Below are 16,815 nucleotides of genomic sequence, written 5' to 3' on the forward strand. Positions count from 1 at the left end.
GTAAACCGGAACGACAACAGACGCATGGGACGGAGTTGAAACAACGTGTCTAACAGCTGAACTGTAAGTTATTCATTGAAAATGTGAAATAATTTGTTACTTTCAGTTTTAATATGTCACAAACTATTATCTATGTTCACATTTATGACTATAAAGCGACAGAAAGAGCAGAATTTGATCACAGGACGCGGTTTTATTCAAAGTGTTGCTGTTTACCGATGGATTCCTCAAACAATGACTCAGTTCTATGTTACAACACAAACTCCATATTTTATTTTGTGTCTCTACTACTTACTTAATGTCATTTGTTGATAAATAGCCAAACTTATATTGTGGATATTTAAAGAGGTTAATATTTTCTGTTCAGACAGAAACCTCCTCCTGTTGCGCTGGGAATAAACCCTGCATGTTGAGGATTTTCATCTAAATATTGTATCCAAATATACTTTATTTATCACGAAAGGAAATTAAATGTGGAAGTGATTCATGGCATCTAAGTATTTGAATGGTGATACTTTGGGCAGGAAGGCTCTCCTGTAGCAGTCAGTATTACAACTTATCTGAAGAGTCCTCTGACCGAAGATTGATGATTTATGATAGTTTCATGACTGTCGCGAGATGCTTACAGCTCAGTTTCATCAGAGACAATATGTGCCTTTTATTATTCAGTATCCACAGTAACATGACCAGATTACGCTATCAGTTGTTAGCATCGATTATCCATCCATCTAATAATTTCTCGTCCATCAAAATGACTTTGTGTTTTTAATTTAAAGAATTACCTTAAAATCAACTGAAAACTCTTTAAATTAAGTATTTTAAATGTCTGTTTCATTTCTTGGAACAGAAAAAAAGATATAATTTGAATCAATTTAAAAGCGCCCTAAACTGGGATCTGCTGTAAAACTGAAACCTTCCTGGAATCCAGCATAGATTTACTGATTCTGTCCTTAAGCTAACAGGCTAATTAAACCCGAACCAGTGAAGCATTCCTTCTGTCAGCTGTTCCTGTTCCACTCATCAGGTAAAATGTGTTTACCTGATGAGCCTCCAGGTGAGTTTTGTTCCTGTTTTCCTCTCAGTATTTCCTGGGATCCCGAATCACCATGGAAGCCAAACCCCAAAAACTGTTCTCCTCCCAGCCTGGACGAAAACTGTCATACAAAGGAAAAGGAAAAGGAAAAGGTGAGACGTGTGTCAAATTAACAGGAGTTACACCCTAAACTCGGGCTTCAGCTTGTGGACTCGTTCCAGACTCGGCGGGGACCAAATTCGGAGGGAAACCTGGAGTGAAAAAACCCTTCAAGCCGTACAAGAACACAGAGAAGAAGAGCAGACCAGGAAAACCAAACGATGGCAAAAAACCAGGTTTCTCTAAAACTGGGAAGAGGAAACAGCCAGCAGGGGGCGGCGGTGAGTTTACATCCTTGTTGTTGTGTTTTGTTTTTGTTGGCGACAGCGTTTGAGTCGTGTTTGCGTCTGTGATCAGGTCCGCCGGCGAAGAGGCAGAAGAGCGGCAAGAAGCCGCCGACCGCAGAAGAAGAGCAGAAGAAGCGGCTGCAGAAGAAGAGGGAGCTGAAGAACAACCGGCAGCAGTTGGAGAGGAAAGAGATGTTTGACATCATCAGCCGCTGCAAGGAATTATGGGGGAATCTCCGGAGGTACAGCGTTCTCAGAGTGGAGGTCAAAGGTCAGCTGGGTTTTCTTCTGATTCCAACTGATGGCTGTCATTTGGGTCAACAGGAAGAAATGTGACACAGAGCAGAAGTCGAAGCTGATGAAGGAGCTTCATGGACTCATCCGTGGGAAGATAAAGCAGGTTGGATGTTTGAAAAAAAATTAAATTAATGGAAGATAATCACTAAAATTACTGCAAAATTGATGTGACACAAATTCTTCATCTCCTTCCAGTTGACAACATGCCAGACTCACAAACAGCAGTTTCTGATTTTGCTTCATATTTTGTTGCATTAAAGTTTTACGACTCAGGTGATCAAAACTGTAAACGCATGATGTGACAAAGTTTATTCAGGTCATGAAAACAGGTCACATTTTATGGCGATAACTACTTTGAAAGGGTCAAAAACGGCAGCCATCTTGAAAAATAACTGTCATTTTGAAACTCAAGTGGCTGATGTAAAATATGGAGACGTACGACCTGAGGGATGAGCATGCTAACACTGCAGCTCAGAATCAGATTTCTCTCTTTTGTTCTGATGCGATGGCGCTCCTCTGCCTGCAGATGGCGTTCGCCCACGACTCTGTCCGAGTCCTGCAGAGTTTCATCCAGTTTGGCAACCAGAAGCAGCGATTTCAGGTGTTTGAGGAGCTGAAAGGTAGGCGCCGGTTCTGTCCCGCTGCATCTCTAAAGTAAAATAAAATGAAATAAAATAACCGATCCACCGTCCTCTGCAGACAGCATCCTCGACATGTCCAAGTCGCCTTATGGAAAACATGTGGTGAAGAAGCTGCTGATGTACGGGTGAGTCGGATTTGACTGTTCGGTTCTCTCCCCGTTCCGACTGAATTAAAACCCCCAAAATCAAACTACTTCTTCTTCTGGTTCTCCTTCCCGCTCAGGAACAAGGAGATGGTGGCCGCCGTCATCCAGTTGTTCAGCGGTCAGATTCGCAAGATGCTGCGCCACGCCACCGCCTCCACCATCGTCGAGTACGCCTACAACGACAAGGCCATGCTCGCTCAGAGGCTGATGATCACCGGCGAGCTGTACGGGAACACCTACGCCATCTGCAAGGTCTCACACACACACACACACACACACACACACACCTGGCGGTCAGCGGTGAGCTACAGCTGTGCTAACCGATCCTCGCTGCTCGTTTTCCAGTCGTTTGAGCTCAACACCATCGAGAAGGTGTTGGCGGCGAACCCGGAGAAGCTGGAGAACATCATGGAGGAGACCAAGCAGGTCATCGTGCCGCTGGCGCAGAAGTAAAAGCAAATGCACTAAAAGACAATGCATTAAATTTTAGTTATTGGTTAGAAAATGGCTGATTGTTTCTGCGTCTCTCCAACAGAGAACAGGTCATCAGGCATTCTGTGGTCCATAAAGTCTTTCTGGATTTCTTCCAGTTTGCACCTGAAAAAGCAAAGATCGGTGAGCGCCGCCATCTTCCTGTCGAAACATAAACATAGTTTTGGTGTAATTTCTAAAGCAATATTTTAGTACATTTTAAATGAGAATAGATTAATTACAAATAGCTTGTCATCAAGACATAGGAACTTATTCAAGTCAATATAAACTGCTAGTTCCACTAGCATATTATTTCACTCATAACATGAAAAAATATATTGTTTCAAGTGAAATAAGTATAAGAATTAGAACTTTGTCATTAATAATCAAGGTGACTTATTAAGCTAGACTCACGTTTTGCATGTTTTTGAACTAGTAGTTTTTCTCTGCTGTTTCTACAACCATCATCCCAAGTGCTTAAAACAGGAGGCTCCACTTCTGCTAATCAAAGATGTGTGGTTGCAAGTGAAATAAAAGCTCTTGTGACTTTATTTGGATTTAAAGTGACAGAAGATGGAAAACAGATTATTCTGAAAGGATGAAAATAAGCAACTAAAATTTCATTGTCTAAGAAAAGATTGTGCAAATCAGTCACCTTTAAGAAATTATTCTCTTTAAACAAGCCCCCATATCTTACTGAACAGTTAGTTGTAAGTTGGTTTTGTCTTATTTCCAGTGTATTCAGATGTTTGCATGATGTTGCATTTAATCTCTCGTGTTCTGCCTGCTGTGACTCTGAGCAGGAGATGATCGAGTCCATCAGGGAGGCCGTGGTCTACATGGCTCACACTCACGACGGCGCCCGGGTCGCCATGCACTGCCTGTGGCACGGCACGGCGAAGGTGGGTTCAGATGTCCAACACTGTTAGAGAAACTCAGTCCATTTATACTGTTATTATTATTATCATTTGGGATTCACAATATATCTGCATTTCATACATGTTTGAGAAATCCTTTAATCTCCATGGTAACCACTCAGCTGGAACTAGAAACAGCCAATCAGAGCCAGGAGGCGGATAACTAGCTAGCATAACCTGTTGTGAATGCTAATGCTATTTAGCATAGCCACTGATAAAGGCAGATAAACTGTTTTCCTGTAAAACTGAGTTGTTTTTACATTAACACATTTAGCGACACGTACATGAGGGTGATTGACAGCGCCAATCATCCAGCTACAAACTGCAGCTTCAAAGGATTTTCTCTGTTTTTCAGGACAGAAAAGTCATTATAAAAACCATGAAGACCTACATGGTGAAGTTCGCCACGGTGAGTTCATCGTTGCTGCTGGTAGCCCAATCAAACCATCAGCTGATGATGATGATGATGATGATGATGATGATGATGATGATGATGATGATGATGATGGACTCTTCGTCCTGCAGGGGGAGTTTGGTCACATGGTTCTCCTGGCGATATTCGACTGCGTGGATGACACCAAGCTGGTCAAGCAGGCGGTTCTGTCGGTACGACCCGGTTCACATTTAGTTTCACTTTATTTTGGTTAAATTACAAAATTATAAAAAAGACAAGAAAACAAAAATACTAACAGAATAAACAGTAAGAATCTGTTGTTTCTACATTTTGTCCAGTAGAATCAAACGTTAGTCAGCCGTTGTAAACGGGTTTGTCCTCCTGGAGGAACTGAATCGTTGCTCTGCTCTGCAGGAGCTGCTGTCCGCCCTGCCGGAGGTCCTCGGAAACAAACACGGCAAGAAGGTTCTGCTCTACCTGCTGAGCCCCAGAGATCCCACCCACATGCTGCCGGACGTCGTCAAGCAGCTGGAGCAAGGAGACGGCAACGCACACAGGTAGCGAACACTTCCTTTCATGTCACAATAAAAGCTTCTGATTGGTCTCTGAAATGTAATAAATCTTTAGTGAGACTAAACCAACGTGATCCCATCTCAGTCATTCTACTTTTAGTCAGCTTCTACCTTTATTTTCTTCTTTTCCTCCTTTGTGTCCTTCCTTCCTTTCCTTCTCTGGTTCATTCATTTCTTTGGGTCCTTCTTTTCTTTCCTTCTTTTTGTCCTTTATTTTCCATCTTTCCTTTCCTTCTTCATTCTCTCATCTCCTTTCCTTCCTTTGCTCCTTCCTCCTCTGCTCTTTAAATTCAGGTTGAATAAAAATAAACACAAAATGAATGTTGGGAATATTATGGGATGTTTGACTTTAGAGTTTTTGGACTTTTCAGCTCGGCTTCACAAATTTCCTCTAAAACCTTCACAATAAAAGCCTCTAATCCTTCAGACAGGAAGTAGAGTTCTGTTTTTAGTCAAACATTAAAAGTCGATCCAGTTCAGTGACCTCTAGATGACCTCCACATGACCTCTGCCTGTCCTGGTTCTGCTCAGTAAAAAGGACATGGCGACCCGGCGGCGGGAGCTGCTGGAGGCCGCCTCCCCGGCGCTTTTGGATCATCTCCTTCTGAACGTCGCCGCCATGGTAACGAGCAAGGCGGCCTGCGTCAGCGTCAGAGACATCCTGGCGTCGGCGTGCGGCGACCTGCGGCCCGCCATGACGGCCGTGGCCCAGCTGGCCAATCAGGAGCTGGTACCGGGAGGAGACAAGGGACAGGTGAGGGGAACCGGACGGGAAGTCTCTTCATCTTTCACGTTGAAACTGTCCTCCCTTCCTTTATTTACTTCCTTAAGTCCTTGTTTCTTTCCTTCCTAACCTGGAACATGTCAGAGTTTCTGAAAGTCTGGTGAACTTTATAATGTTTATACAAAAATGTGCTGAAAGCAGCGTTTCCATGGAGATGAGGTTGATTAAAAACCTGAAAGGTCAAAAGATCAGAAACTGGAAAATTGGTTTTAAAAATTAACTAATTACTCAGTCGGTTTATTATTATTGTAAGCAAAATGGATAATAAAACCAAAAACATGGAGTCTGAATAGTTTGTTCTGTTTGTTGCTGCAGCTCCACTTGGCCGAACACCCAGCAGGACACCTGGTGCTGAAGTGGCTCATAGAGCAGGACGCCATGTTGGAAAAGAACGGCAGGGAGGGTAAGACCTGCAGAACGTCTCTGTCCTCTCTGACGTCTCTGACGTCTCGTCCTCTCTGACGTCTCTGTCCCCACAGAGCGCTTCGGCAGGATCCTGGTGGACACGGTCGGGACGGAGACCATGAAGAGCTGGGTCAAGGTCAACCGGGGAGCCATGGTGCTCTGCAGGTCAGCTGCTGCTTCTTCATGCTCAGCTTTGCTGGTTTACGCTCAATTTGAACAACATCTGTCTATAAAATTAGTTTTTATTTAGAAAACAAATGGTTTGTCTTTTAAATCTGACATTTACATTTTGACACATTTTACCTTTAACGCCTCAAACCTATAAAAAAATACTTGAAACAGAAACAAAACATCTGGGATTGAAGCTCAATAAACTGGTCAGGTTGAGGTGTTAGTGGGTTACCATGGCAGCCATGCTCATGCAGGAACATCTGGTTCAATTCACACTAATTATGTGTTTAATGTTCAAATCAATAATCACTAATTCAAAATCTGACTGACAGCAAAAGTGGGAGAAGTATTTTATTTTCTGTACAATTTGATGTTAATTCAGGCATAAAAATGTTTTTCAAGTGGTTTTATTGTTGAATAATCCGTCCATCGGCTATAACCGCATATAACTTATAAAAAGGAAAAAAATCAACCTCACTAAGTTCCTCACACCTGTCACCAGGCAGGTGAGCGATGTGTGAGCCTCACATTTTACCAAAGACAACAAGAAAAGTTAAAAACAATCAGCTGAAGCTCCGTATCTTTGCAAAACACACTGAAGGGATGATGGAGAACATCTGGAATGTGTGACTATCATAAGAGACTTTATGCTCACAAACAGCTGATATAGGTGTTGCTCCTACGGTTCTTAATTTAGGACTTTTTAATGTGTTGCAGGAGTTTTGTGTTGACGTTTGTTTTCTTTGTTCAGCCTTGTGAACAGCTGTGACAGTTCAGTGGCTGCTGAGGTGAAGGCGGCGCTCAGAGCCATCACACCGGAGCTCCAGAGAATCAAGAACCATAAAGGAGCCGAAATCCTGCTGCAAAATCTCAACAAGTAGACGGATTTCTGCAGATTTTTGTTTTCGTACAAACGGACCGCAGATGTTCAAACGTCGCTTCGTTTGGACCATGAAACGTCCAAGACATCGAGGACGACGTGAGAAGTGGACAAAGTCTGGAACATTTTGGAGATTTCAGCCATTAATCCTGATCTGCTTCACTGATTTAAAGGATGTCGGATAAAAATCACACAAATTCACTTTTTTTGTGGGGTTTGGAAAACATCAAAGTGGAGCATCAAGCCTTTCAGCGATAACAAAGTCAGCACACACCAGTTTGTGGACTGATTCAGTCTCTTTTGTTTGTGAAATATTGTGATAAATGTTATTAACTGAGAAGAAAATAAAGATTATTGAAATATTCTGTGTTCAGAGTGTTATTATTATTATTAATGATTAAATATTTTACATCTCATCCTCACTTGCTTGTGTAAAAACATGTTGATTTCTCAGGGTTGAACAAACACAACAAATGACTGAATATATTTAAAAACAAACATTTATGGCACAGTTTTGAATTTCCTCCTTTTGGTTTTTGCAGATTCCATATTCAAATGCTGACCTCGGCAGAAACATGTGCCACAAATTGAAAGTGAAGTTTCTTTAAAAATTGAGTAGAAAAATTATATTTTAGAGATTATTAGCTAAAATGCTACAACCAGAAACAAAAGCTTCAAACAAAATATTTAGTTAGCAAGCTAAATGTTTAGCCTCAAGCTCAATTCTTAGCTTCAAAAACAATATTTTTATAGCTAATTGTGTTTAGTCTGAGCTAAATATTTCGACTAAAAACTAAATATTTTTATTAAGTATTTTTTTTCTAATTTTACTAAATATTTAGTAAGTAAAATATTCATCCTCAAGACTAAATATTTTGCTTGCTAACTGATGGTGTTTGCTTTGTATTAAACATGTACTTATCAAGCTAAATATTAGCTGTTTAGAGGCTAATTATTTAGCTATAAGCTAAACATTTTGTTAGCAAGCTAAGTATTTATTTAGAGCTAAGTATTTAGTTTACATATTTAGCTCCAAACTAAACATTTAGTAATAAGTAACATGGTGAGAAAATGACTTTGGAAAATGGACCGCCATTGTTTTCTGTTATTACAAACTGAACACCTGATGGCGCTCCATCCCAGTCCATCTCAATGCATTTGCTGCAACAAAGCTAAATTTGCTGCTCTTTGGATGTGTTTGTTTTCTCTCGGGAAAGACAGGCGGGTACAGCTGATGGATGGAGGTTCAGGTTCTGACGTTTAGTAACCGCACTTCACTCCGTCGTCGTTGTCGCCCACCAACCGTCGCCCTCCAGGCGGCTTCGCCTGAGCGACGTCGTCGCAGCAGTCGGCGAAGCGCTTGGCGGCCCTCTTGATGAAGCGGATCTTCCCTCGCGCCCGGCTGACCATGGCGAACTCGTGGGACTTGAGCTTGGTGTAGTAGTCGGAGAACTTGTTGTAGAGGATGGAGATGGGCATCCCGTTCAGGATGACGCCGAACGAGATGCAGGCGAAGGCGAAGACGCGGCCCAGGTTGGTTTCCGGGAGCATGTCGCCGTATCCCACCGTGGAGATGCTCACCTGGACCAGCAGACAGGAGGAGACTTTGCTTTTATTTCTCTATTAGGAGAGGTTTCTACAGCTTGACAAGTATTTTATTATATATTTATTACTTTTGGATCAACAGTCTTAACCCTAACCCTAAACAACTTCATTTACCAAGGGAGCAAAGTTTCCTTGATTTCTTCATCCTCTCCTTCTAGAGTCCTTTCTTTCTTCCTGGTGTCTCCTTTCCTTATTCCCTCTTCCCAGTTTTTTTCCTTCTTTCATTATTTCTATCCTTCTTTGTATTGTTCTTTTCTTGCTACTTTCATTTCATTCTTCCCTTAATTTCTTCCTTATCTAATTTTGCTCTTTCTGGTGTCCTCCTTTACTTCCTTTCTTCCTTGCTCCCTTAATTAATTCGTTCCTGTTTCTTCTCCACAACTTCTTTCTTTGTCTCCTAATTCCTCCCTCCCATCTTTCCTTAATTCTTGACTTGCTCCTTCCTTTGTTGTCTCCTTCCTCACATCCTAGTTTTCTTTATTCCTTTATTTCTTGCAAGTGTCCTTTATTTCTTATTTCCTTCCCTCTCTTATTCTTATCTTGCTCATGTCCTCCTTTCTTTCTTTGATTTTTCCTTCCTTCATTGTCTCCTTCCTCTGTTCCTGGTTTCCTTCATTCCTTTCTTCCTAGTGTCCTTCCTTCTTCATACAATAGAAACATCCTGGAAGTAAAGCCCCCTCTGCTCTAGCTTGTGGCGGCGATGTAGCGGTCTAGTCAAAGCCTTGTAGAGCGGACTCACCGCGGCCCACCACCAGGCGTGAGGCATGGAGGTGAAGTTGGTGTTGTAGACGTCGTGCTCCACGCTGTACACCATGGCTGAGAACATGAAGATGCCCATGGCGATGAAGAGCAGCAGACAGCCCACCTGCAGCGACACGGAACAACTATCACCATCAACAACCAGCCAGGCCCGATCCTCACGTGGTTTGGATCCGGACCTGCTGGTAGCACTGCCTCAGAGTGAACCCAAACGCTCTCAACCCAGTGGAGTGACGGGCCAGCTTCAGGATCCTGAAGATTCTCATGAGACGCATGATCCTCAGAACCTGACCCACCTTAGGAGGAAGAACACAGAAGATCCAAGATTCAGAAAAAGGACGACACCAACACAATAATTTGTGAGATCTGAGGCTAAACTGATACACCAACATGCTATTTATCTGAAGCTAATGCTAAAGTGCAAAACTAAAATTGTATTTATTAAATTCTAATGCTAAAATGCTAAACCAATATGGTATAAAGTGGAAAATAATATGAAAATATTACAACAATTATTGAAATGTCAAAATGTTTTACCAGCAGAATCTATTGCAAAAGATTCAATTCAAATTATATCTATTCCATAAATATTATATACATTATATCATATATATTATACATATTAATTATATCAAACCTTATGTAAGTGCAAATTTACAAGACATAAATTAGCGCTTTAAAATGTTTTCAAAGTTAGCTGAAGCGCTAAAAGAAAATTAGCTCAGCTGTTAGCGGATTAGCGCAGCGTGCAGTGCCGTGTTACCTTGCCGACGCGCGCGACAGTCTCGATGTCCCCGGCGTGGCGGTGGACGTCCTCGTCCTCGAAGCCCTCCAGCAGCATCTGCAGGTAGTGCGGCAGGATGGCGATCAGGTCCACCGTGTTCAGGACGCTGCGCAGGAAGCACTTCAGGTCCGGCGTGGAGATCAGCCGCAGAAGGTACTCCAGGGTGAAGAAGGTGATGCAGAGCGTCTCAACGCCCTCGCCGTAGAACCGTCCACTGGGCTGACCCGACGGCGTCTGCAGGGTCAGAACCGCAGGTGAGCCGGGGCCGGCTCAGAACCGTTTCCTTCTGGGTTTCGATACCGGACCTTGTACTGCATCTCGTCCACGGTGTTGAGCGTCATGGCGACCAGGGAGACCAGCACGAAGAAGGAAGAGGCCACGCCCATCAGCTTGGCGGTGATGGAGGAAAACGGTTTCTCCGTCAGGTTCCAGATCTTCCTCCGGGTCGGGCCAAAGGTCATGTGATCAAACATGGAGTCGCTTTCCTCCAGCTCCAGCTGCAGGGCGGAGAGACTTACTCTGTCAGGATCCGACCGTTCATCCAACCGTTCATCCAACCGTTCATCCAACCGTTCATCCAACCATGCATCCAACCGTTCATCCAACCATTCATCCAACCGTTCATCCAACCATGCATCCAACCGTTCATCCAACCGTTCATCCAACCATGCATCCAACCTTCATCCAACCGTTCATCCATCCGCTCATCCAACCATGCATCCAACCGTTCATCCAACTGGTTCATCCAACCGTTCATCCAACTGGTTCATCCAACCGTTCATCCAACCATCCATCCAACCGTTCATCCAACCGTTCATCCAACCGTTAATCCAACCGTTCATCCAACCATCCATCCAACCTTCATCCAACCGCTCATCCATCCGCTCATCCAACCATGCATCCAACCGTTCATCCAACTGGTTCATCCAACCGTTCATCCAACTCGTTCATCCAACCGTTCATCCAACCATTCATCCAACCGTTCATCCAACCGTTCATCCAACCGTTCATCCATCCATTCATCCAACCATGCATCCAACCGTTCATCCAACTGGTTCATCCAACCGTTCATCCAACCGTTCATCCAACCGTTCATCCAACCATGCATCCAACCGTTCATCCAACCATGCATCCAACCGTTCATCCAACTGGTTCATCCAACCATTCATCCAACCATTCATCCAACTGTTCATCCAACCTTCATCCATCCGCTCATCCAACCATGCATCCAACCGTTCATCCAACCATGCTGTTCATCCAACCGTTCATCCAACTGGTTCATCCAACCTTCATCCAACCGTTCATCCAACCATGCATCCAACCGTTCATCCAACCGTTCATCCAACCATCCATCCAACCATTCATCCAACCGTTCATCCAACCATTCATCCAACCGTTCATCCAACCATTCATCCAACCGTCCATCCATCCATCCATCCATCCATCCATCCATCCATCCATCCATCCATCCATCCATCCATCCATCCATCCATCCATCCATCCATCCATCCATCCATCCATCCATCCATCCATCCATCCATCCATCCATCCATCCATCCATCCATCCATCCATCCATCCATCCATCCACAGTAATTCATTATTTTTCAGATCTTTAAAACTGTAAAATATTTAGTTGTGCTTCAACAAGCCAACATCAACAAAGCCGATTCTCTTAGATATAAAATGTAAAAATCAAAACTCAGATATTTTTATAATCAGGTCTGATTTTGATTAATTTGATTTTTTCAGCCTCATAAAGAAATATAGTTAAATCCCAGTTAAATCGTAACAGGTTGAGTTTTAATGCGTTTTTTTTTTTTTGGCTCAGTGAATGAATAGAACTGAATCTGCAGTTTGTTTCCTCTGTGCTTTAATGCTGCTGCTGGGGAAACAAAGCGATGCCGTCAGCGAGGGAAACATCTGCCTGAATCTGGGCCAAGAAGAAGATTACTCTGCTGCCCATCTGTCAAGACGACGGCATCATGTGGGTCAGATGGACTCGGGTCAGGCAGCAGATTACTGACTTAAAACCTGAAGTGGAAAAAATCAGCAGCAGAAATAAAGACGAATAACTGGAACATTATTCTATTCATGCTCTGATTTTACGGTTCTTTAAGTTTCCTGCTGTTTAAGGTGACAACAAAGTGTCACTTCCTCTCTTTGTTCAAGTGTTTTGCACATTAAACATCCCCTGATGTCCCATAAAATTCTTGGTAACGTGTTTTTACAGTTTTTACAGTGCAGCTGCTGCCAGTTGTTGCAGTTCGAGGAGGTTCTGTTGGACCCACCTCGGCCAGCAGCTCCTTCTGGACCTTCAGCTGCTCGGTCAGCTCGTCCTGCCGCTCCTCAAACGAGATGCGGCAGCAGCGATGCGTGTATTTGATCCTCACGCCCCAGTAGTGGATCTCCTCCAGGAAGTGATGCGGACACAACTCCTCCTTAATGCACAGCACTCCGGTTCTGTTGGACCGGTGAGAACCGGCTGTCAGAGTTGGGCAGTAACAATAGTTACATTTACTCAATTAGGTTTACATCAGTAACTTTTGGAAAAAACTTTACTTTAGAAGTATTTTTACTACGCTGTAATATTTGTTCTCTTGCTTAAGCAAAATTTCTGGATTTTTTTTACTCACTGAATGAAAAAAACAAACATATTTTGACCAAAAATTCACCAGAAACAGACACACACCTGCAGCTTCTTCTTTTGGTTGTTACTTATATAAATTATTGTCATTTTGGTCCTTAAAATACCTAAATTTTTAAATATTAAATGATTGATAATTTGATGAGTAACTCCGTAATTAAGTAAACATTTTTGGCAAATATTTTTTTAATCTTACTTGAGTAAAATGTTTGGACACTTTATCCATTTCTGCAGATTTATAACAAGTGTTTTGTCTTTCATTTGACCTGTAGAAGTTGAAGATGTTGTGGAAAACTTTTGGGTCTCGGTCGAAGAAGAACTCGTTGCTCTGGACGATGTAATCATCACAGAGGTCCAGCTTCTTGCTGTGGTCTGTGTAGGTGGCCAAACGGCCGATCCGGGTCTTTGGGTAGCGGGCGGCTAATCTGTACGGCAGGAGGTAAACCTGGGAGGAGACGTTTAAAAAGTTCATGAAAATGTTGGAACAACTGAGCTTTTCTGAGTCACAATCATTAAATCAAAGTATTTTGTACCATAAAACTGCAATACGCACAGGTAGAAGTCTGTATGGGATTACAGAAGTGCCAAAAATAAAATACTGATTACACAAATAAATGAGGAAATAAAAGTTATACATTAGTATTAAAAGTGAAAGAAAATTTAAAAGATGATTGATTTAAAAGATAAATCAAAGAATCAAAGAAATAAAAAATAGACAGAATGCTATGTAAATAAAATGAACTTTAATTTGAACATAATAGTAAAAAAGTGATGTAATACAATACTTTAAAACTTTTTTTACATAAACTAGTCTTTTATTCTATTTTTCAATAATGTTTTATCTATTATTTTGTCATCATTATTCCATTTTTATTTTACTTTGACTTTTTGTAGTTTTTGTAACAACAATAACTAATACAATTATTACTATTAATATATCAATAATAGTAGAAGTGATCCTTGGTGTAGCAATAACACTTATTACTATTATTGCAATAATAATGATATTATTAATGGTAATAATAGTTTGCTAAATTTTTAGAGTTCCTGCAGGATTTTCTGGAAGTACCGTTCCTCCAACGTTGATGTTGAGGGTCAGGTGTTTGGTTGGAGACATCAGAACGTGAGACGGCGACACCGGCAGCCGGTCCTCCACCTCTTCGCGCTCGTACTCGGCATAAAGGTCGTAGATGTCTCTGCTCAGGTCCTGCATAAGGGAAACATTCATGGGGATCAACGTTCAGCTTGGAGGCAACAGGAACAAAACAAACTGCAGTGAAACATTCAAGCTTTTAGAATAATGAGTAAACCCCAATTAACTAGTGGAAGCAACACAGGTTAGACAAACCTTTAAATACCTGCAAGTAAAACACTAAATGGCATCAGATTAGTCAGATTGTTCTGTCGATTAATTGATTTGTCTGGTGATTAATCAATTAGCCTGATGAATAAATGATTAATCATTCAGTCTAGGATTAATTGGATAAACATCAGCACATTCTTGTAGCAATGGATGCATCAGTAGCTAATAAATCCTTCAAACATCTGATCTGTTGATACATTTTCCAATTCATTAATAAATAATTGGTTACCACAAGATGCTTAACAGGATTATTCTTTTGGGTAAAATTGATTTAAATACAAAGGTTTTATTTTTCCACTTCATTTGCAAAATGTTTATATTTTTTCTAAAGTTTTGTCTTCATTGCTGCTCTGAGTTATTCTTTCAGCAATTATAGACAATTATTTCATTTGTCTATTAATCATGATTAATCACTTCAGCTCCACCCTCACTTATTCCATAGAAGGTCGTTGCTGCTAGGAAGCCAAATATCTTCTGGGTTTTGTGGTCAAATGAGAATAAAGGCTGAAGGTACAACTTTCAAACATAGAGCACTGCCTTCACTCTCCGGCATGGTGGTGGCAGAGTCATACTGTGGGACTGTTGGTCGCTCTGGAAGGAAGAGAAACTCCACCACAAATAAAACAGCTGCATGTGCAACTTGGTTGATCTTTATCTCATTTGATTATAAATATCTCTCAAGATGCCAATGTTTTGAGTTTCTCAAAACATGAGAAAAAAGAAAAACAAGAAACATTTAAATAAATCAATAAATATGGGAGAGAATCAGGGCCACTGAAGAAGAAAATCTGACTTTTTAAACTAAGAAATTATGAGAAAAAAGTTAACATTTTGAGCCATAAGGCTTTTCTGCAATTCAAAACTTAAATTAACAAAGAATTTTAAATAAAAAAACAACTGATAACCACAACAGTAATCTAACTCAAAAATCAGCAAAATTCTTTGTTTTCAGTCAAATTGTGAAACAAAAACCTGAAATTTTAATAGAATTTTTACTTCCAATGTGAGGTTTTGCTTTTCCTGCTTTAGAAAAGACAAAACCAAAATCAGCAGTTAAAAGCTAAATGATCTGACCTGCATGGAGTTCCATGGCTTGATGAAGGAGCTGATCAGGTCCAGGTGATCGATCGGCTCCTGGACCTGGTGGATCCGTCCGCCGGGCTTGTAGCTGCAGAACAGACTCCTGCTCCGAGCCCTGAGGTGGTTCAACACGCTCATCGCTCAGAGCGGACGCATCCCTGCAGACATCCAGTAAACCAGACCTACAGAAACCTTCCAAACATCCTGTTCTGAAATCATTTCCTTCAGATCAGACGCTCAGAGAGAGGAGAGGTCGATTCGGATGATCTGGGTGCTTCATGTTTTAAATACTGTTATCATCCTCCGTCTGTTTCTCTCTCTCTTCCTCTCATCCCACCATGTCATCACAAATCTGCTGGATTTACAGAGATCATGAGCTAAACACTTAAATCTTTAAACACTTTATAGGCGTCATTAAGCACGACTTCAAAGAGTTGAAGGTTCAAATTTGGGGTTTTTGTAGCTTCTATGGAGCTACAAAAGTGTTCTAAAAGTACAGAATGGACTTACAAAAAAATACAGTTACTTAAATGTCTCAGATTACAGAGTATTAGGCCACACTAAGAAAATAAAAACCTAATGAAGTCAAAATTATGAGAATAGAATCAATAATGACAACTCATAAAATTAAAATAATACAAGAATAAAGTCATATAAATTTTTTCTTATGATTATATTATTTTGACATTATTCTCAAAATGTTACGACTATTATAAGTATTTTGACTATTTTTATAATATGACTATTTCTCATAAAATGTTGAAATTATTCTCATAGTTTTATTACTTTATTTTCATAATACAATTTTATTCTTGTAATATTGACTATATTCTGTTACATCTTTATTCTCATATTTTTTTATTTTTCTTATACTCCATCATAGCAAAGAAAACTGGATAGATTAATGTTCACATCCAGACGGGTTTGCTGTTAGCAGGATGTCTGCTCTCTCCTCTCGCTCCTCTGCAGGTGCAGCTTCCAGGTGACGTTTATTTCCCTCATCAAGGAGCAGAACGTAGAGGATTTCCAGAGACAGACACCAGATGATTTACTTCGACTCATGGTACTACTGCGGTTGCTGTCCTATCACATGATTTCACTTACCTTTGATCTCATCCATCCTCATAGGTCCTCATTCATTGCTCAGCTTCCACACTGATTTTCCAGTCCTGTGGATTTTCTCCTTCAGCATCTGTGTCTCATTCTCCTGGCTGCTCCCTGTGCTCCCAGATTACCTGTGGCTCACCTGCAGTCCTCACCTGTCTGTCCAACTGTCCATCTCCTCCAGCCAAGCAACCTATAAAGCAAACTAATTACTATTCACACAGCCCAACAGCAAGCAGCCAACCTCCAGATCTGTGGATGCTCTGTACCCCTCGATTGCCTCCTCCACTTCATAAAGTAAGATCCAGACTCATAACAAGTTGTCTGATCACAACCATTAATTATCTTCTGTCTTCCAGTGAGGATCTGGTGCTGATT

General features: G+C 41.4%; 2 protein-coding genes across 2 annotated transcripts; one reads left to right on the forward strand and one right to left on the reverse strand.

Annotated features, from left to right (window-relative positions):
* The first annotated feature begins 6 nt into the window (after positions 1-6).
* LOC129353054 (pumilio homolog 3-like) lies at positions 7-7,459 on the forward strand. The gene is made up of 18 exons (XM_055022262.1): positions 7-63; positions 1,083-1,185; positions 1,255-1,413; positions 1,490-1,661; positions 1,744-1,819; positions 2,243-2,336; positions 2,416-2,482; positions 2,581-2,755; positions 2,849-2,952; positions 3,039-3,108; positions 3,775-3,876; positions 4,247-4,300; positions 4,417-4,497; positions 4,700-4,842; positions 5,389-5,611; positions 5,957-6,044; positions 6,121-6,211; positions 6,969-7,459. Exons 2-18 carry the CDS (start codon positions 1,107-1,109, stop codon positions 7,096-7,098), a joined length of 1,908 nt encoding a protein of 635 aa, XP_054878237.1. The 5' UTR covers positions 7-63; positions 1,083-1,106; the 3' UTR covers positions 7,099-7,459.
* On the reverse strand, positions 7,427-15,580 carry LOC129353049 (potassium voltage-gated channel subfamily V member 2-like). The gene is made up of 9 exons (XM_055022257.1): positions 15,328-15,580; positions 13,960-14,097; positions 13,157-13,335; positions 12,535-12,706; positions 10,551-10,742; positions 10,225-10,479; positions 9,641-9,757; positions 9,442-9,567; positions 7,427-8,678 (listed from the first exon to the last, which is right to left on the reverse strand). Exons 1-9 carry the CDS (start codon positions 15,469-15,471, stop codon positions 8,358-8,360), a joined length of 1,644 nt encoding a protein of 547 aa, XP_054878232.1. The 5' UTR covers positions 15,472-15,580; the 3' UTR covers positions 7,427-8,357.
* Positions 15,581-16,815: the final 1,235 nt, after the last annotated feature.

This window comes from Poeciliopsis prolifica, unplaced genomic scaffold (assembly GCF_027474105.1).
Source record: "Poeciliopsis prolifica strain line A6 unplaced genomic scaffold, Auburn_PproV2 SCAFFOLD083, whole genome shotgun sequence".
Lineage (NCBI taxonomy): Eukaryota > Metazoa > Chordata > Actinopteri > Cyprinodontiformes > Poeciliidae > Poeciliopsis > Poeciliopsis prolifica.